Raw genomic sequence first — 22,687 nt, forward strand, 5'->3', positions numbered from 1 at the left:
TCTATAGTGTCAATCTAATAATCACCTTTGTTTGTTTTCCCTCTTTTCTCAAAAGTGGGTGGTCCTTCGATTTATGTTTAACATAATAATCAAATAATTTAATATCTGAGTTAAAGCCCAAGATACCCAACAGTTTGGTCCTTTTCGAACCGGATCCATACTAATTAATCATTACTAACCCCGATAACATTATATTCCACAATTAGAAAGTACTTTCAGGTGTTAAATATTATTTACAACAGTAGAATACTTGCAAAACACAATTAATACTCTTGTGTTCATTTAATTTCTTATACACATAATTTCTACCAGTGTATATATTATATAAAATAAAAAATAGAAAACATAGCACTATTTTACACATTATTGCACCACATTTATTGTAGTTATTATGCCAACCCAACAGAGGTAGGATATTTCAGATTGACACAGTACTAAGATTTGTACAAATTCATTCTACACCATTAGCTGCATTAATAGGTAGGATTATTACCTAACTAGTACTGTTAGACAGTGCTGGAGCATTATTATTTTATGTAGTGCTGACCCTAATGAGTGGGATTAACCATTTATTGCGTAATTACATTTATTACATGTTTCTATGTACATCTTCGAGTGTTACTGTAAGTTCACTACCCATCCAAGGCTGATTTTGAAGAGCTAAGCTAAGGAACACCTGTAGTGATACCAAAGCACCACTCAAATCTTAGCTACTTATTATTAGATAGGTAGCTAACCTCCCAATGAGGTAAATTACAATCAGCCTCAAGAAAATATCAGGCTGTCAATAATTATACCTATACAAAGGGAGCCGGTCGGCCGAGCGGACAGCACGCTGGACTTGTGATCCTGTGGTCCTGGGTTCGATCCCAGGTGCCGGCGAGAAACAATGGGCAGAGTTTCTTTCACCCTATGCCCCTGTTACCTAGCAGTTAAATAGGTACCTGGGTGTTAGTCAGCTGTCACGGGCTGCTTCCTGGGGGTGGAGGCCTGGTCGAGGACCGGGCCGCGGGGACACTAAAACCCCCAAAATCATCTCAAGATACTGCTCTACATATAGGAGCAAGTACCATAGCTGTCTAAGTGGCTATATAAGCCCTATAAGGCTCAAACTTACAGCCAGAATGGCTACTCCAGAAAAAACTGGAAGAATCTTGAAAGGTCTTCAAAGTCACCTGTCAAGACTACTTGGCAAATGTAACAACTGTTTAGGAACTAACTCAGTTGACGTCTTCAGGCTAAAAATTTCCACAAAGGTGGCTAGCCAAAAATATGACCAAGTAAAGGATATAATCGAGTCTTATAGGAACATACTCCTTGTCAGTAATACTGACCCAGACGAATTGAGTCTGATAGAATCTGACCTTGCCGACTATGAAGATATAATTCAAGACAAGTTAGATCACTATAACAAAGTGCTTGCGACACAAAATGTTCCTGATTGGTTAGAACATTTTTGTAGTAGACCTACATCCAAGCAAGCACACAGCTCAGATGAAATACATGAGCGACCTCAAAATGATGAGAATCCTTACACCATAGCCCATGCTACTTGAAACTTTATTCCAAGTAGCGAATCTTTAACAACAACAACATCTAATCAATTCTGATCACTACACAGGATTAACAACTGAAGTTCAACCTTCATTTTCTACAATCTCATCTAATACAACTTCACGTAATAATTTATTTACAGAGTCTGATCAGTTTTCAGACAGCTCTTCTCAATATTCCCTGGATTCTATAAATTCAATGCATGAGGCTACTGAATTAAGTAGCTCCTCACAGGAACCCAGAGAAACAAGTGAAGTTGCAGATGAAACTCTTAATGAAGCTGTAATAATCAGTGAATCTGAACCAGAAAATTATAAAGCTGAAGCTGCAGCAGCAGCCAAAGCTGTAATTAAATCTGAGGCTAAGCAAGAAGCCTTAAGCAACACAAGTAATAGTCATAATTACTCACACCAGCCTTCTAGATTAAGTGCTAACAATGAGAAGACTGTTATAAACCTTGTACACCAATTACTAGATTTATCTCCACCAAAACAATCAGTGGGCTCTTTACTAACTTTTAGTTTTCAGCTTGAGTCACTGTTAAATCCCTTCAGTTATGAGGTGGATCACCCAACTGCTGAGTGGGTGACTAAAATTATCATCCAGAGAAAATTGTCTGATAACACACTCAATAAATTATATTTATACCAGAATGGTAATGTCCTGTCAATGCAGGATATATTTGCAGGTTTGCGCAATATGAGCAATCAATCAGCAAACCAGGCACTTAAACAGCTGAAACAAAAATTGATGCAAATATTTTTTACTAACTCTTAGTGCAGAAAACGTTGAAATAATAAGGTTTTCTTGGCAAGCCTTAAGCGCAGGTATTGTGGACCTTAGTCCTAGTGAATTTATAATTATAGAAGTTGCTTGATGATTTCATAGTATTGCTAAATTCAGGAAATGCTAAATGCATTGGGTGCTAGATTCTCTAGCTTACTATTATTGATTACCTAGGGAGTGCTAGATTCTCTAGCCTAATATTATTAATTACCTAGGGAGACTGAGTGTGGTCAATTATTACTTGTCGAGGATAATTCTAGGTCTGCAGTGGATTGAATGGCTTGGTCGCTGTGACTTGTACTTGTTTAGGAACGGACCACTGTTTTTCCACTGAGAGCTATGAAACATCTCGGCGAATACTAATTGTACTACATTCAATCTGGGTTTATTACTCAGCTGTGTTTCTCATTTTAGCTTGCTGCTGGAGAATTGATTTTCTGCTGACTAATTTATTATTGTTGGCAGGCATAGGCTTGTTCACATTCAAAACTTTACCTGTGAGTAAATAGCCACCTGCAGATTGGAACATATTCATGCCCAATCGTTTAACATGTCAAGTTATGAACTGGTAATAGTAGTCTGCTCCTACTAGTACATATACATTGTTAAGGCGGTCAGACGTTAACTTGTTGTCAGCCAAATTAATTTCACGTTCCTGCAGGAAGTGGGCTGTGTACCCCAGACCCTTAATATTTAGGTCAAAAGGTATTTGATCTACAACAATGGCTTGGATAGCCTTGACATGACTACCTAGTCGTACAAGCGGTTGAACTACTGAGTATTCATGGGTTCCTCGATTTATCATGAACCCTGACAGGTTTAATTTTACCTGTCTGATTGGTTGTAAATTGAGTGCCTCTGCCGCTTTCTGAGTAATGGAAGTTCTCTGGGATCCTTGATCAAATAATCCACGAGTGGTGATCTTGGCTCCTTTGTTCTTTAATTGAAGTTGGGCAGTTGGCAAAGTTGCATCCACTTGAGATGCTGGTGAAATTACGCTTTACACATCTCGCACCTTGTAGCACTGCACTGGTGTAGATTCTCTACCTCCTATTCTAGGATTAACATAATTTGTCTTTACAAATTTGGACAGTGCAGCATGATGCTTGCCCCTTCTACACCTATTGCAGGTGTTCAGTGGGGTGTCACAGCTATTAACATTACGTGATTTGAGACACCTAGTACATTTGTGTAACTGTTTGAGTCGTCTGACTCGTGTGTCTCTATTGGGATAATTCGTACATTTGTACAGAGAATGTTTTTTATTGCAAAACAAGCATATTCCTCATCCTACAGCTCGTTTAGGGGTTACCTGTTTAGGTAAAACAGGAACTGCAGGTTGTGATGGTTTTGCTGCTTGCATTTGCTTGTTATTTATTCTCTTAGGAGTACTTGGTGTACTCTGGGGAGCAATTACTGGGTTCTTGGGAGTGCTCTTTGGACTATTAGGTCCCTTAGAAGCACATATGGGGCCCTTGGGCCTTACTGATGAATCAGTGTTTAACTTATTGTTATTACATCGATTATTAGTACCCTTGTTACCTGGTGACAGTGTCATTTTAGGAGTTCCATGTAAGGAAACTGATGTGGGTACAGTTGCGGTGAATTCAGAAGAGGCATTAATTCTCGTTTCTGCTTAATTGTTGTAGGAGCGCAGCACGAACAAACTTGCAAACTTACCAAAACGTAAGTGAATCTACAAAGAACTAATAACTCATGAAACGTTTAGGTTGGGAAAATGTTACAAATTATCTTTGAGTAGGATTAATCGTAGCAGTAATTAAATTTCCAGCAACCTTAGGTTTCCTTTCGTTCAATGCATTATCATTAAACCATCAGCATTGTTACCTAACCTGCTTAATGAGCTCAATATAGCTCACTTTTGAGTTAACGTAATATTTGAGCAATTTAATGTTCCCCATGCCCAAATGTTAACATTTAATGTTCCCCACGAGCACTGCTCGCCATGATAATTGAACGCTACACTGCTCCACCTCGTTAATTCGAGTTCAATATAACTCACCCTGAGTTAGCGTAACAATTGAGCCCTTTAATGTTCCCCATGCTAATACGAGCATTGCTCGCCATGATAATTGAACGCTACAATGCTCTCCACGCTAATTCACCAGAGAATCTGCATAGATTCCGTGCTTAGCTATTCTTCAACAAGGATCTTGCACTAATAACCCGAGCTGATCTTACAGCTCACTTGTGAATTAACGTAATAATTGAGTACTTTATTGTTCTCCATGCGAATTCGAGCTCAATATTGCTCGCCATGATAATTGAACGCAACAATACTCCACCTCGTTAGTTCGAGCTCAATTATAGCTCACTCTGTTAAGGAGCTCAATATAGCTCACCCTGTCAATTCGAGCTCAATACAGCTCACAATGTTAATTTGAGTACATTACTGCTTACCATTTAGCTAGAGTAACTCCACTAAGAATTAGTGAGTTATCACAATTAGCTTAGTCCTCTACTTAGGTAGGTTAGAAATTTAAACCATCTATTTAGGTAGGTTTTAGGGACTTTAGTTAGTGTCAACTGAGTACTAGCCTAGTCTGTACTCACAATTAATTACAGTTGACTATGCTTATAGAGACTGATTTAATACTGTGCTTATAGAGACTGATATGCTTATAGAGACTGATTTAATACTAGAGACTGTGCCCCAAAGAATGAGGTGATTTGGTAAAATGCTATGCCCAAGATTACTATCCGAGTGCCGGCGGTGGGGTGTTTCAAATAGCCTCGGCTATCACCTCATTATGTCCGGTCGTGATGGTCAAGTGGATTAAGGCGTCTTGTACATACCAGTTGCGTTGCTCCTGGGAGTATGGGTTCGAGTCACTTCTGGGGTGTGAGTTTTCAGTTGCATATTGTCCTGGGGACCATTCAGGCTTGTTCGCATTTGTGTTCCTCATGTGTGCCCCAAAGAATGAGGTGATTTGGTAAAATGCTATGCCCAAGATTACTATCCGAGTGCCGGCGGTGGGGTGGTTCAAATAGCCTCGGCTATCACCTCATTATGTCCGGTCGTGATGGTCAAGTGGATTAAGGCGTCTTGTACATACCAGTTGCATTGCTCCTGGGAGTATGGGTTCGAGTCACTTCTGGGGTGTGAGTTTTCAGTTGCATATTGTCCTGGGGACCATTCAGGCTTGTTCGCATTTGTGTTCCTCACGTGTGCCCCAAAGAATGAGGTGATTTGGTAAAATGCTATGCCCAAGATTACTATCCGAGTGCCGGCGGTGGGGTGGTTCAAATAGCCTCGGCTATCACCTCATTATGTCCGGTCGTGATGGTCAAGTGGATTAAGGCTTCTTGTACATACCAGTTGCGTTGCTCCTGGGAGTATGGGTTCGAGTCACTTCTGGGGTGTGAGTTTTCAGTTGTATATGTATATATATATATATATATATATATATATATATATATATATATATATATATATATATATATATATATATATATATATATATTGTGACGGTAACGCGTTGGTGTTCGACTGTTCAAAGCTAGGGGTATGGCCTCGTCACATAGAAACAAAAAAAAAAATAGAAAATCTGGAACTTCGTCTGTGGTAAGGTAAGGAGAAGACACACAAAACACAAGTAAATTTTAACAATGAAATTTTAATTACGTTAAAGAAAGCAAAACATGAATAAAATGGACATACAAATTCGTATAATAAAATCAATCAAAATAATAAGAATAATCAAATGGCAAAATGAAAAGTTACGTTAAGACAAGTGAGCAAATAACAAGTGTGTGGCAAACAAAGTAAATAGGTGCAGGAATATTGGCTTCAAGCTATCACTTCTCTTAGTACACGTAAGCCTGGGGCTTAGTCTACCAACGAGACGTGTTAACTTGTCGAAAGCACGGGATATTCTGAAGACTGAGGTCGTGGCGGCCCCAGACATCAAGTAGTATGGTGGGTGGAGTGCAGTTGCAGCTGGAACCCGCAGCCAATCTGCGATGAGCAGGCGACAAGACAGGTAGTTTGGCGGTTTGAGGTGGAGCAGGTGTTCCTGGCTGCATACGTTTTGCTCTCTGGCAAACCTTGGAGATGTTGTTGTCGTTGTTGCATATTTCTTCCATAGTAGTTTTATAGATTTGTAGCGACGTATTTTTGGAGGGAAGAGCAGGGAAGATATTTTTGGAGGGAAGATATATATATATATATATATATATATATATATATATATATATATATATATATATATATATATATATATATATATATATATATATATATATATATATATATACATATATATATATATATATATATATATACATATATATATATATATATATATATATACATATATATATATATATATATATATATATATATATATATATATATACATATATATATACATATATATATATATATACATATATATATACATATATATATATATATATATATATATATATATATATATATATATATATATATATATATATATATATATATATATATATATATATATATATATATATATATATGTCGTACCTAGTAGCCAGAACGCACTTCTCAGCCTACTATTCAAGGCCCGATTTGCCTAATAAGCCAAGTTTTCATGAATTAATTGTTTTTCGACTACCTAACCTACATAACCTAACCTAACCTAACTTTTTCGGCTACCTAACCTAACCTAACCTATAAAGATAGGTTAGGTTAGGTTAGGTAGGGTTGGTTAGGTTCTGTCATATATCTACGTAAATTTTAACTCCAATAAAAAAAGATTGACCTCATACATAATGAAATGGGTAGCTTTATCATTTCATAAGAAAAAAATTAGAGAAAATATAATAATTCAGGAAAACTTGGCTTATTAGGCAAATCGGGCCTTGCATAGTAGGCTGAGAAGTGCGTTCTGGCTACTAGGTACGACATATATATATATATATATATATATATATATATATATATATATATATATATATATATATATATATATATATATATATATATATATGTCGTACCTAGTAGCCAGAACGCACTTATCAGCCTACTATGCAAGGCCCAATTTGCCTAATAAGCCAAGTTTTCATGAATTAATATATTTTCTCTAATTTTTTTCTTATGAAATGATAAAGCTACCCATTTCATTATGTATGAGGTCAATTTTTTTTTAATGGAGTTAAAATTAACGTAGATATATGATCGAACCTAACCAACCCTACCTAACCTAACCTAACCTATCTTCATAGGTTAGGTTCGGTTAGGTAGCTGAAAAAGTTAGGTTAGGTTAGGTTAGGTAGGTTAGGTAGTCGAAAAAACATTAATTCATGAAAACTTGGCTTATTAGGCAAATCGGGCCTTGCATAGTAGGCAGATAAGTGCGTTCTGGCTATTAGGTACGACATATATAAATATATATATATATATATATATATATATATATATATATATATATATATATATCTGAAAACTCACACCCCAGAAGTGACTCGAACCCATACTCCCACAACTGGTATGTACAGGGACGCCTTAATCCGCTTGACCATCACGACCGGACATAAGGAAGTGATAGCCGAGGCTATATGAACCACTTCCCCGCCGGCACTCGGATGGTAATCTTGGGCATAGCATTTTATCAAATCACCTCATTCTTTGGGGCACACGTGAGGAACACAAATGCAAACAAGCCTGAATGGTCCCCAGGACTATATACAACTGAAAACTCACACCCCAGAAGTGACTCGAACCCATACTCCCACAACTGGTATGTACAGGGACGCCTTAATCCGCTTGACCATCACGACCGGACATAAGGAAGTGATAGCCGAGGCTATATGAACCACTTCCCCGCCGGCACTCGGATGGTAATCTTGGGCATAGCATTTTATCAAATCACCTCATTCTTTGGGGCACACGTGAGGAACACAAATGCAAACAAGCCTGAATGGTCCCCAGGACTATATTAGATTACCATCCGAGTGCCGGCGGGGAAGTGGTTCATATAGCCTCGGCTATCACTTCCTTATGTCCGGTCGTGATGGTCAAGCGGATTAAGGCGTCCCTGTACATACCAGTTGTGGGAGTATGGGTTCGAGTCACTTCTGGGGTGTGAGTTTTCAGTTGTATATAGTCCTGGGGACCATTCAGGCTTGTTTGCATTTGTGTTCCTCACGTGTGCCCCAAAGAATGAGGTGATTTGATAAAATGCTATGCCCAAGATTACCATCCGAGTGCCGGCGGGGAAGTGGTTCATATAGCCTCGGCTATCACTTCCTTATGTCCGGTCGTGATGGTCAAGCGGATTAAGGCGTCCCTGTACATACCAGTTGTGGGAGTATGGGTTCGAGTCACTTCTGGGGTGTGAGTTTTCAGTTGTATATAGTCCTGGGGACCATTCAGGCTTGTTTGCATTTGTGTTCCTCACGTGTGCCCCAAAGAATGAGGTGATTTGATAAAATGCTATGCCCAAGATTACCATCCGAGTGCCGGCGGGGAAGTGGTTCATATAGCCTCGGCTATCACTTCCTTATGTCCGGTCGTGATGGTCAAGCGGATTAAGGCGTCCCTGTACATACCAGTTGTGGGAGTATGGGTTCGAGTCACTTCTGGGGTGTGAGTTTTCAGTTGTATATAGTCCTGGGGACCATTCAGGCTTGTTTGCATTTGTGTTCCTCACGTGTGCCCCAAAGAATGAGGTGATTTGATAAAATGCTATGCCCAAGATTACCATCCGAGTGCCGGCGGGGAAGTGGTTCATATAGCCTCGGCTATCACTTCCTTATGTCCGGTCGTGATGGTCAAGCGGATTAAGGCGTCCCTGTACATACCAGTTGTGGGAGTATGGGTTCGAGTCACTTCTGGGGTGTGAGTTTTCAGTTGTATATAGTCCTGGGGACCATTCAGGCTTGTTTGCATATATATATATATATATATATATATATATATATATATATATATATATATATATATATATATATATATATATATATATATATATATATATATGTCGTACCTAGTAGCCAGAACGCACTTTTTGGCCTACTATGCAAGGCCCGATTTGCATAATAAGCCAAGTTTTCATGAATTAATATATTTTCTCTAATTTTTTTCTTATGAAATGATAAAGCTACCCATTTCATTATGTATGAGGTCAATTTTTTATATTGGAGTTAAAATTAACGTAGATATATGACCGAACCTAACCAACCCTACCTAACCTAACCTAACCTATCTTTAAAGGTTAGGTTAGGTTAGGTACCCGAAAAAGTTAGGTTAGGTTAGGTTAGGTAGGTTAGGTTGTCGAAAAAACATTAATTCATGAAAACTTGGCTTATTAGGCAAATTGGGCCTTGCATAGTAGGCTGAGAAGTGCGTTCTGGCTACTAGGTACGACATATATATATATATATATATATATATATATATATATATATATATATATATATATATATATATATATATATATATATATATATATATATATATATATATATATATATATATATATATATATATATATATATATATGCAATTGACGATCACAAAACACTGATCATTTTATGCGGAAAATCCACAGAGAAATATGAAATGAGGTGAACGTTTCGGCTTTGTTAAAGCCTTTGTCAACACCAGACTGACTAAGGAGAAGGGAGAAGGGGGGAAGATATATAGGCCGACACCTGACCACCCCATCCCAAAGGTTGGTCAGGTGTAATTAACCAAAAACAGGTATAGCTTAGCTTAGAATGGTCAAAGAGGATTAAGCGGTCAGGATTTTCCGCATAAAATGATCAGTGTTTTGTGATCGTCAATTGCATCAATGGATACCACGTGCCAGTTTCTTACCTTCTCCTCTCTCTACCCTTCCCTTAAACCTTTTGTTACTAAACTTCGTTCTGCTTTAGTGAAATCTCATTCCTTAAAAATTCGTCTTCGTTTTCTTCGAAAATGCCTCAGTGAACAAGTGCTTCCCCGTTCATTATTACCCAACAGCGTTCTTAAATTGTCAGATCAGCCGTTTGATGAGATACCCCGCATAGTGCTTATGAAAAACATCGATTTACTTAAATTTGAAGTTCGTGAATGTTTTAAAGTTGTGAATAACTGTAAGTACGCTTTTCTCCAAGCCATTCCGCCTGAGTGGAACCGTTGTATGATGGATTACTGTTATACTACTTTGAGGTCTACCTGCAGAAAGGTGAGTACTAAACTTGATTTCAAATTAAAGAAACTTATTCAACAAAGTGACTGGAATAAACACTCCAACCGGGATTTTGTTATAAACCTCTCGGATAGACAGCTTGATAATGACACGATTACTGCATTAGGATATGGCCTGAGCTTTGCCACATCTAACGGAACAGTCAATTATGTAGATATTGCCAAAGGTTTCAGCAATCTTGAAAAGTATAGCAATGTCTCAGTTGAAGATATTAATGTGTGCAAAGGTATGATGTATGGCGTTTTACTTAACAATTCTGTTCCTAATTGTCCAAGTCGATTTGTTCATGCGTTCAAAAATCTCAAAAAAGATAGTTCATTACATATTACCAAGGCTGATAAGTCAAATGCAGTAGTTATTATGAATAAAGATGACTATGTCCGAAAAATGGAGTTACTCTTGGAAGACAGGGATACTTATCTATTGGTTAACAGAGATCCTACTGAAAAAGTGATTGCACATTTTAACAAAACTCTTAAAACTGTGTGTAAAGGCGATAAAGAGTTGATATCTAGGCAAACAAGTCGATCCCCCTCTCTTCCTTACATGTATGGTCTTATAAAAACTCATAAGCCATATAATCCGGCAAGGCCGATTATTAGTTCAATTGGTTCGGCGGCTTATAAACTCTCTAAGTGGTTAGTCAAAGTTTTGTCCCCTATAGTTGGTACTATTTCCAACTCACACTTGACAAACAATGTGGACTTAGTTAATAAGCTATCCACACTGAATTTAAATTTTGATTTTAAACTTATAAGTTTCGATGTGACCTCTTTATTCACTAAAGTTCCTGTTGATGATCTGTTAGAATTTCTACGTGAGGAACTGCCTAAATATAATTTGAGCTTGCAGACCAATAAAGTATTGGAACTTATTAAATTGTGTATAAAAGACAATTATTTTAGTTTTAATGGAAAATTTTTCAAACAAACATTTGGTATGGCGATGGGCAATCCCCTGTCCCCAGTTTTAAGCAATTTGTATATGGAATTCTTTGAAACAAAAATCTTATCCAGGATTATCCCGGCTAATGTAGTTTGGTTTAGGTATGTTGATGATATTTTGTGCTTATGGCCGTGCAACAAAGACCAGATAGTTTTTCTTAATGAACTCAATTCTTTGGTACCTTCAATAAAATTCACTTGTGAGACTGAGGAGAATGGTACTCTTCCGTTTTTGGACATTATGATTCATAGAGTCACTAGAAAGTTCAAATTTAATGTTTATAGGAAACCTACCAACGTGGGGTCGTATGTTCATTTTTATTCGAATCATCATAGTAAAGTTAAACAGGCAGTATTTTCAGGAATGTTTCTACGAGCTTTGAGGATTTGCAGCCCTGAGTTTTTTGATGAAGAGATTGCTAAAATATATGAAATTGGGAAGAGTTTACAATATCCTAAGAGGTTTTTGGATTTCTCGTTTGTACAAGCCAAGCGTACGTTTTATAATCACGTCCCTAAGGCGAAACCAAAAATTATTAACTCATTGGTAGTACCTTATGCGAGAGGACTTGAAAAATTGTCTCTGATTTTTAAGAAACTTAATATAAATTTGGTGTTCACTAATAGTACGATCAAATCCAATTTAATAAAAAACTCCCCTGATACAGCAGGTTGTGTGTATTCGATTCCCTGCAATGATTGTGATTCTGTGTACCTTGGACAAACAGGAAAGTCCTTACAATTGCGGTTGTCACAACACGCTTATAGTATTAGAACTGCCCAAACGTCTAATGCATTGTATCTACATACGAGTTTATGCGATCACAATATTAACTGGAATGGGGCAAAAAGCATTACCAATTGTGGTGATTTCGTGGAACGGAATTTGATTGAGTCTGCTCTAATCAGTCAGTGTCCAAATCTTCTTAATGTTAGTACTGGAATGTACAAACTTGATCCATTTTTAAGTTATAATATTGCACAACAGTTTAAGAAACAACTCTGATAGAGAGGCATCCAATGTCTCATTATAATTGTATATTCATATATTGTGTGTTCATGAGGCTTTTCTTTAATCTTTCATCCTTATTCCCTGACCGCTTAATCCTCTTTGACCATTCTAAGCTAAGCTATACCTGTTTTTGGTTAATTACACCTGACCAACCCTAGGGATGGGTTGGTCAGGTGTCGGCCTATGTATCCTCCCCCTTCTCCCTTCTCCTTAGTCAGTCTGGTGTTGACAAAGGCTTTAACAAAGCCGAAACGTTCACCTCATTTCATATTTCTCTGTGGATTTTCCGCATATATATATATATATATATATATATATATATATATATATATATATATATATATATATATATATATATATATATATATATATTATTAAATATGACCGAAAAAGTAAGATTAATAATTCTAACACGAATTTTCTCAATCTTTCGTACATTTCTTTTCACTGTTGGAGGTAAATCAAAAATCAATTCTCCAAAATTCATTTTTATTTCTAGTCTGACGCGACACGAGCGCGTTTCGTAAAACTTATTACATTTTCAAAGACTTTAGTTTACAAATACACAACTGAATAGAACTTACGCATCTCCGATTTTATATCTACATTTGAGTGAGGTGGAAGGGGTGATGTGGCATTCATCAACACAAGACAGAACAAGGGGTGGCATTAATAGGGTATTAATTTCATCAACACAAGACAGAACACGAAACAATGGGTATTGATTAGAAGTGTTTGTAGAAAGCCTATTGGTCCATATTTCTTGATGCTTCTATATTGGAGCGGAGTCTTGAGGTGGGTAGAATATAGTTGTGCAATAATTGGCTGTTGATTGCTGGTGTTGACTTCTTAATGTGTAGTGCCTCGCAAACGTCAAGCCGTCTGCTATCGCTGTATCTATCGATGATTTCTGTGTTGTTTACTAGGATTTCTCTGGCGATGGTTTGGTTGTGGGAAGAGATTATATGTTCCTTAATGGAGCCCTGTTGCTTATGCATCGTTAAACGCCTAGAAAGAGATGTTGTTGTCTTGCCTATATACTGGGTTTTTTGGAGCTTACAGTCCCCAAGAGGGCATTTGAAGGCATAGACGACGTTAGTCTCTTTTAAAGCGTTCTGTTTTGTGTCTGGAGAGTTTCTCATGAGTAGGCTGGCCGTTTTTCTGGTTTTATAGAGAAACTCATGAGAAACTCTCCAGACACAAAACAGAACGCTTTAAAAGAGACTAACGTCGTCTATGCCTTCAAATGCCCTCTTGGGGACTGTAAGCTCCAAAAAACCCAGTATATAGGCAAGACAACAACATCTCTTTCAAGGCGTTTAACTTCACAAAGTACTGTGTGAATGTCCTGGGAAGGTGCAGGAGTGGCGGCAAGTGCCTAGAGTGGACCATCTCAACAAAAACGGATCAAACAGGTGGGTTTGCAGTGTGTGGAATACAACGGCAGTGAGGGACACGCTGGCGCCCTCTAGGCCTCCCACAGCTAAAGAGGGGGTGTTGTTGTTCAGGCGGGTGAGGGGGGGGGGGGTCACCCATATGCCACTCAGTGTTTATAGAAATACGTTTGGAAAAAAAAATAAAAATCAGCAATCATGTTTAGAGCAAATAGAGCTCACAGTGTGTCGGATTACAAGTGTATGATTCATTCACCATTGTACAGTGATATATAAGAAAATTATACCAGTGGGTAAGTGTCTCCCTGGCCCCCCCTCCCCATCAAGCAGAGCGAGGCCCGGTCAACCCCCACCCGCTCCCCGCCTGCCGGCCTCATCACACCACAGTACCTCCTGCAACCCCACCACCCAGCCCACCCTGCGCCTGAGTGTCTCCCACCCACCTATTCACCGCCCACACAGTGCTTGTGCAGGGATGTGTTACCTTCCATGCACCCAGATATGGCACAGGTCACAGCAAGCATTCAGGTTCCTCCAAAAAGGGAGGGAGACACAAGTACTCATACGAGTGGTGAATTCGAGGGACAGCTAGCCACTTCTCCTGCCACCACCCGTGTCCACCCCTGCCACCACCCGTGTCCACCCCTGCCACCACCACCCCTGTCATCCCTCCCACGCCGGCCGATGTCTCAGCCCGCCCGGGGGATGGAGGGGACTCCACCAACTAACCAGGAACCCCTCAGCCAAGAACACGGTCCTGGGAACAGTGCATCCAGACGTGCACCCAGAGGACCCAGATCCAGAGGAATGTGTCGGGTGTGTGACGAATCTCACAGCCTTAGAAACGATGGAACCCTACGTCAACACAACAACTGTGAGGGTTCGTGGACGGAACTTGTAGAGAGAGAAGGCCCACAGGTCCCCCCGGCACCCCCACACATTCCAGCGAACTTCATGTCATCAGATGACCTCCTGGAAGCCATCAAAGCATCCACAACCAGAACTCTTCCCCACATTCCTAAAGCAGCACGCCCATTTGCAGCTGGGAAATATACAGACCTTCCAAGGAAAGTGAATGAACGGTCTGCAAATCTTAATGCTGCGGCCACCATCAAAGCATGTTATAATTTGCTCCTGTTTGGCAATATTTGCTTAGGCGTACCTGCAAGAGGAGGCACGTCACTAGCCTCATCAATCACTAGGGCAATAAATAATTACCCCAGAGCTGACAACTTGATCCCGATCCCTCCTCAGCGCAAAAACCGTCGTTGCAGACCCAAGAGTTCCAATGACAATTTTAAACTAGGAACACAAATGACCAAAAAAATTGAAGAGGGCAACACAGTAGGAGCAATTAGGTTACTTACCAGCGAAGACACAATCGCCCCTAGAAATCCCGCTACTGCCGACTCACTGAGAGAGAAGCACCCTCCTAGAGTACCGTGGGAACCCACTGCTCGGGACACAAATGTCCCGGACATGGGACCTCTATTCCTCCAAGCGTCAGAGGTATACAAAGCCATCATGTCATTTCCGCCAGGCTCGGCAGGGGGATACACTGGAGAGAAGCATGTGCTGTAAAATATCTGCAATTTTGATCACTGAAGTGATGATTGTCATAGATAGTGGATAAGAGGTTTAGTTCTGGGTCTATACTTGTCTGCATAAAAAGGCTGTTTGCAGGAAAACAAGGCAAGAATGGCAAATTACAAAATAGAAAACAAAGAAAAAGTAGAATAAAAATTCTAAAGAAATATAAACTTAATGGTAATTTTAAGTAAAAAAAAAAAACTTAATGGGAACTAGGAATGTAAAAAATTAACTAGAATAATTAATAACAATAGATGACCAAAAAAGTAAAAAAGCAATTATGAAATCTATAAAATGAAAAGCTTGCTTACTATACTATTATAAGTACACTATAGTTGAATACTAAAGTTACACTAAAACAAACTGAGGTAGTTTAAATAGAGATACACTCAGGAACACTGGATAATGAAGTTAATACTAGAGGACACAGGCAAAGCCAGTGTACTATGGAACATGGGAGTAAAAAGAAAAACAGACAATAATAAAGATGACAATATTATTATTTTTTTTTTTTTTTTTTTAATAAAGTTAAAACCTTTTGAAAGGAAAGGCAGAGCTAAAGTACACAAAGGTAGTTAAATGAGATTATAATTTGAATTCTGGCTATACAGCAGACATCCCACAGTCACTGAGGAAAGAATTAAGGTGAGCTTCTGTGGTTATTGAATAGGTTTCTCCAGTGTCAGTCCTCCTAGCTATAATTTTACCATCTCGCGCAAAACAGTGTTTAATTGTCGGGGAATTTTTGCAGAAACCACGCAGTTTAAAAAAGAGATTTTGCCTGAACCTGGTCAGACATTCATTCACATAAACAGTGGATTTACTAGCGACTGCAGATGAGATAAGATCAGACTTGCGGGAGCAGCTATCTAGTTTTAAACGAATTCTCCTGTTATTAGTACCAGATGATTTGGTACCCACTCTATAAGCTGCTATGATGTCATTTTTTTGGATCGAATACCTTAACTTATCCTGCAATACTTTGATCACGATGGCAGCACAGTCTTCACCATCAGTTTCTTGGGGAAAATCACGTGAAGAGATAATTACAGACTCAAGTAGTTTATGTTGGTCTGTCTCGTCTTGGGTAACAGTGTGTTGTTGTTGTAGGTTGTTCAGATGGTTCTCAAACTGTTGCAATATTTCTTCCTGTTTTTTAGTGGTTTCATCTGGATTAAAGTTAGTAACTGTGTTCTTGAGGAGGTTTAATTCCTGTTCGAGGTTGACGACTTTGGTAGATAGATCTTGATTGTTCTTGTGTAAGTCACCAGCTTCATTCTGCAAAGATAATAATGAGCCTTGCAGGTTCATTATTAAGGCCGACTGCTCTTTGATTACTTTCATTTGATCTTCATGTACTTGAGTTAATAACTTGAGCCAAGGGTTATCATCAAGGCGCTTGAAGTCAGAACAAGGGGCAGCAGCTCGTTTAAGTTGGTCCATATGGCTACATAATAGTTGCATGGCCCGTGTCAGAGACGGCGCTGCGCCCAGCTGAGATTGTTTGTTATTGTTGACGGGGGGAGAGTCGGTACCCCCCACGGCGGCCACCGAGGGGGAGATAGCTGAATTAATCATGTTGTTAGCCTGGCTAGTAGGGTTATTCTTGTTTGGTGTGCTTTCTTTCTTAAGGGTCTTACTGGTCTTACTTTGCATGGTAGCAGGATAAATGTAGGCAGGAACAAATAGGGAAGCCTCGTTGATGAAGCAGTAGTGAACGTCGGGTACAGCTTCCTAGCTCCAGGGAGCAACACTAGTGAGGTCGAAATGAGAGAATTACGGGTTGGTCTTGTTGGTTTTCTCAATCACATTTGGGTCACTGTGTACTTAGCTGCCTTCGGGTGATGCTACATCATTTGTTGGTAGCCGAGAGCTCAAGGATCAGCTGATAAAAGAGGAGGGAGGGCAGGGCCGACAGGTGTTGTTGACGACAGGTGTTGTTATTTATATATATATATATATATATATATATATATATATATATATATATATATATATATATATATATATAAATATATTTATATATATATATAAATATATATATATATATATATATATATATATATATATATATATATATATATATATATACATATATATATATATATATATATATATATATATATATATATATATATATATATATATATAAATTGACGATCACAAAACACTGATCATTTTATGCGGAAAATCCACAGAGAAATATGAAATGAGGTGAACGTTTCGGCTTGTTAAAGCCTTTGTCAACACCAGACTGACTAAAGGAGAAGGGAGAAGGGGGTGGATATATAGGCCGACACCTGACCAACCAAACCCTAGGGAAAGAATTAATCAAAAACAGGTATAGCTTAGCTTAGAATGGTCAAAGAGGATTAAGCGGTCAGAGAATAAGGATTAAAGATTAAAGAAAAGCCTCATGAACACGCAATATATGAATATAAAATTATACATTGTAAGCCTCTCTAGAGTTTTTTCTTAAACTGTTGTGCAATATTATAACTTAAAAATCGATCAAGTTTGTACATTCCAGTACTAACATTAAGAAGATTTGGACACTGACTGATTAGAGCAGACTCAATTAAATTCCGTTCCACGAAATCACCACAATTGGTAATGCTCTTTGCCCCATTCCAGTTAATATTGTGATTGCATAAACTCGTATGTAGATACAATGCATTAGACGTTTGGGCAGTTCTAATACTACAAGCATATTGTGACAACCGCAATTGTAAGGACTTTCCTGTTTGTCCAAGGTACACAGAATCACAATCATTGCAGGGAATCGAATACACACAACCTGCTGTATCAGGGGAGTTTTTTATTAAATTGGATTTGATCGTACTATTAGTGAACACCAAATTTATATTAAGTTTCTTAAAAATCAGAGACAATTTTTCAAGTCCATTCGCATAAGGTACCATCAATGAGTTAATAATTTCTGGTTTCGCTTTAGGGACGTGATTATAAAACGTACGCTTGGCTTGTTCAAACGAGAAATCCAAAAACCTCTTAGGATATTGTAAACTCTTCCCAATTTCATATATTTTTGCAATCTCTTCATCAAAAAACTCAGGGCTGCATACCCCTGAGTTTACCCCTGAGCTGCAGGGCTGCATACCCCTGAGCATAAAACTCAAAGCTCGTAGAAACATTCCTGAAAATACTGCCTGTTTAACTTTACTATGATGATTTGAATAAAAATGAACATACGACCCCACGATGGTAGGTTTCCTATACACATTAAATTTGAACTTTCTAGTGACTCTATGAATCAAAATGTGCAAAAACGGAAGAGTACCATTCTCCTCAGTCTCACAAGTGAATTTTATTGAAGATACCAAAGAATTGAGTTCATTAAGAACTTTCATCTGGTCTTTGTCGCACGGCCATAAGCACAAAATATCATCAACATACCTAAACCAAATTACATTAGCCGGGATAATCCTGGATAAGATTTTTGTTTCGAAGAATTCCATATACAAATTGCTTAAAACTGGGGAAAGGGGATTGCCCATCGCCATACCAAATGTTTGTTTGAAAAATTTTCTATTAAAACTAAAATAATTGTCTTTTATACACAATTTGATAAGTTCCAATACTTTATTGGTCTGCAAGCTCAAATTATATTTAGGCAGTTCCTCACGTAGAAATTCTAACAGATCATCAACAGGAACTTTAGTGAATAAAGAGGTCACATCGAAACTTATTAGTTTAAAATCAAAATTTAAATTCAGTGTGGATAGCTTATTAACTAAGTCCACATTGTTTGTCAAGTGTGAGTTGGAAATAGTACCAACTATAGGGGACAAAACTTTGACTAACCACTTAGAAAGTTTATAAGCCGCCGAACCAACTGAACTAATAATCGGCCTTGCCGGATTATATGGCTTATGAGTTTTTATAAGACCATACATGTAAGGAAGAGAGGGGGATCGACTTGTTAGCCTAGATACCAACTCTTTATCGCCTTTACACACAGTTTTAAGAGTTTTGTTAAAATGTGCAATCACTTTTTCAGTAGGATCTCTATTAATCAATAGATACGTATCCCTGTCTTCCAGGAGTAACTCCATTTTTCGGACATAGTCATCTTTATTCATAATAACTACTGCATTTGACTTATCAGCCTTGGTAATATGTAATGAACTATCATTTTTGAGATTTTTGAACGCATGAACAAATCGACTTGGACAATTAGGAACAGAATTGTTAAGTTACGTCCCTAAGGCGAAACCAGAAATTATTAACTCATTGATGGTACCTTATGCGAATGGACTTGAAAAATTGTCTCTGATTTTTAAGAAACTTAATATAAATTTGGTGTTCACTAATAGTACGATCAAATCCAATTTAATAAAAAACTCCCCTGATACAGCAGGTTGTGTGTATTCGATTCCCTGCAATGATTGTGATTCTGTGTACCTTGGACAAACAGGAAAGTCCTTACAATTGCGGTTGTCACAACATGCTTGTAGTATTAGAACTGCCCAAACGTCTATTGCATTGTATCTACATACGAGTTTAAGCGATCACAATATTAACTGGAATGGGGCAAAAAGCATTACCAATTGTGGGGATTTCGTGGAACGGAATTTAATTGAGTCTGCTCTAATCAGTCAGTGTCCAAATCTTCTTAATGTTAGTACTGGAATGTACAAACTTGATCCGTTTTTAAGTTATAATATTGCACAACAGTTTAAGAAAAAACTCTAGAGAGGCTTACAATGTCTCATTATAATTTAATATTCATATATTGCGTGTTCATGAGGCTTTTCTTTAATCTTTAATCCTTATTCTCTGACCGCTTAATCCTCTTTGACCATTCTAAGCTAAGCTATACCTGTTTTTGGTTAATTCTTTCCCTAGGGTTGGGTTGGTCAGGTGTCGGCCTATATATCCTCCCCTTCTCCCTTCTCCTTTAGTCAGTCTGGTGTTGACAAAGGCTTTAACAAGTCGAAACGTTCACCTCATTTCATATTTCTCTGTGGATTTTCTGCATATATATATATATATATATATATATATATATATATATATATATATGTTGCAACAGGGCTCCATTAAGGAACATATAATCTCTTCCCATAACCAAACCATCGCCAGAGAAATCCTAGTAAACAACACAGAAATCATCGATAGATACAGCTATAGCAGGCGACTTGACGTTTGCGAGGCACTACACATCAAGAAGTCAACACCAGCAATCAACAGCCAATTATTGCACAACTATATTCTACCCACCTCAAGACTCCGCTCCAATATAGAAGCATCAAGAAATATGGACCAATAGGCTTTCTACAAACACTTCTATTCAATACCCATTGTTTCTGTTCTGTCTTGTGTTGATACTTTTAATACCCTATTAATATCCCCTAGTGTTCTGTCTTGTGTTAATGCCACATCACCCTTCCCACCTCACTCAAATGTAGATATAAAATCAGAGAAACGCAAGTTCTAATCAGTTGTGTATTTGTGAAGTCTTTGAAAATGTAATAAGTTTTACGAAACGCGCCCGTGTCGCGTCAGACTAAAAAATGAATTTTGGAGAAGTGATTTTTGATTTACCTCCAACAGTGAAGCGTAATGTACGAAAGATTGAGAAAATTCGTGTTAGAATTATTAATCTTACTTTTTCGGTCATATTTAATAATATATGTATATATATATATATATGTCTATATATATATATATATATATATATATATATATATATATATATATATATATATATATATATATATATATATATATATATATATATATATATATATATATATATATATATATATATATATATGAAATGCATGTAATCATTGTCTTTGTCGTAATCACAAAAACTTGATCAATCTCATTAAGATTAATATCTGAAAACAATGCTGATGCATATATATATATTACCTGTACAAGCAGCTGCCAATATAATAACCTTCCAGATCAACGTTTTGGGCGCCATGATCTACGGCAGTTGGATGACGATTCTTCAGCAACTGGAAGAAGGTAAAACTATTTATTACGGAAAGAAAAAATCCTCACATAATAATGTTTTAAAACAGGAGCTTGAAAAATAGGTACCAAATGGGAGAGGAAATCCTTCAAGAATCGAGTAGACCTTGCACCGGCAAGTTGATATCAAATCAAGCTTGTCGCCTGAATCCCTCATGAAACAGTTACATCATTAGTGTCCCATGCTTGGTTGGCCAACTTAAAATCGGCCTTTCGAAAGTTGTGTAAGGAGACACAAAGTCAGAAACTTGTACATCACATAAGTCAGACAAATCCAAGAATATGCAGCTCGAGCCTACAGTTCTTATCTAGCCAAATGCAAGATGAAATTGGAAACAGTTCATAGGTAAACCACCAGACAACTCGTAGAACTATGAGGTATGAGTTACGAGAAAAGACTAATGGAATTAAACATCTTTGTAGAAAAAAAAACAAGAATTAGGGGTGACATGTTTACCACGTTTAATTCTGAGAGGAATAAACAGAGAAGACGAGGACAGACTCATTAGCATCAGTAGTACTATATCATGAGGTACACTAGTGGGACTGAGTTCTCTAATGGGGCATTGGAAATGATACATTATAACTAATCTTTTCAGTGTCTGAAAAGTTAACAAATATATAACAAGTCATCAAGCGTTCGATGGTTCGCTCACCAAAAAGAACAGTGAGCTGGGTTTAGAGAGTCATAAGACAGGCGGTGGAGAGTGACGACGGACTGCATTCACACACTTCCTTGTGTAGGTATGATAGAATCAAACAGTCTAAGGAACTTGTGCACCAGTTGATTGAAAATAAAAACTTTGGATCAAACAACCAAAGTCAAAATCCAAGTAACAAACTAATGAACAAACAAAGAAAAAACGCCCATACACTCAAAACACACACACACACACACACACATATTCACACAAAAACACACACTCACTCAACAACATGTTTACAAAAGCACACACATCAGGACATACACATAAAAGCCCACACAGTCATTTTTTTTTTACAACACAGTTACCATGGAAGTGGCTTCTTCTCAAGAAGCAGCTACATGTACTAGCTGGCTGATAGAGCAAAAAAGAGCAGTAGTATTAGAAGGCATTAGGGAGCAAATAGGAACCAGTCCAGCGGAGTGGGGAGACAAGGACAAAAACGAAGTTAATGAGATCCTTAAAGGGGTAAAGATGGAGAGGGCTGACCAGAATG

At 37.9% G+C, this 22,687-nt stretch overlaps 1 protein-coding gene across 1 annotated transcript in view; it reads right to left on the reverse strand.

The window, feature by feature from the left end:
- Nucleotides 1-22,687, reverse strand: part of LOC123750924 (macrophage mannose receptor 1-like) — an 81,480-nt gene that overhangs the window by 46,046 nt on the left and 12,747 nt on the right. Inside the window, exon 2 of the mRNA XM_069316581.1 lies at nucleotides 21,383-21,471. Within this exon, the coding sequence (XP_069172682.1) occupies nucleotides 21,383-21,437 (55 nt within the window). The 5' untranslated portion in view covers nucleotides 21,438-21,471. The remainder of the gene's footprint in view (nucleotides 1-21,382; nucleotides 21,472-22,687) is intronic.

Source organism: Procambarus clarkii, chromosome 84, assembly GCF_040958095.1.
Source record: "Procambarus clarkii isolate CNS0578487 chromosome 84, FALCON_Pclarkii_2.0, whole genome shotgun sequence".
In the NCBI taxonomy this organism is placed as follows: domain Eukaryota; kingdom Metazoa; phylum Arthropoda; class Malacostraca; order Decapoda; family Cambaridae; genus Procambarus; species Procambarus clarkii.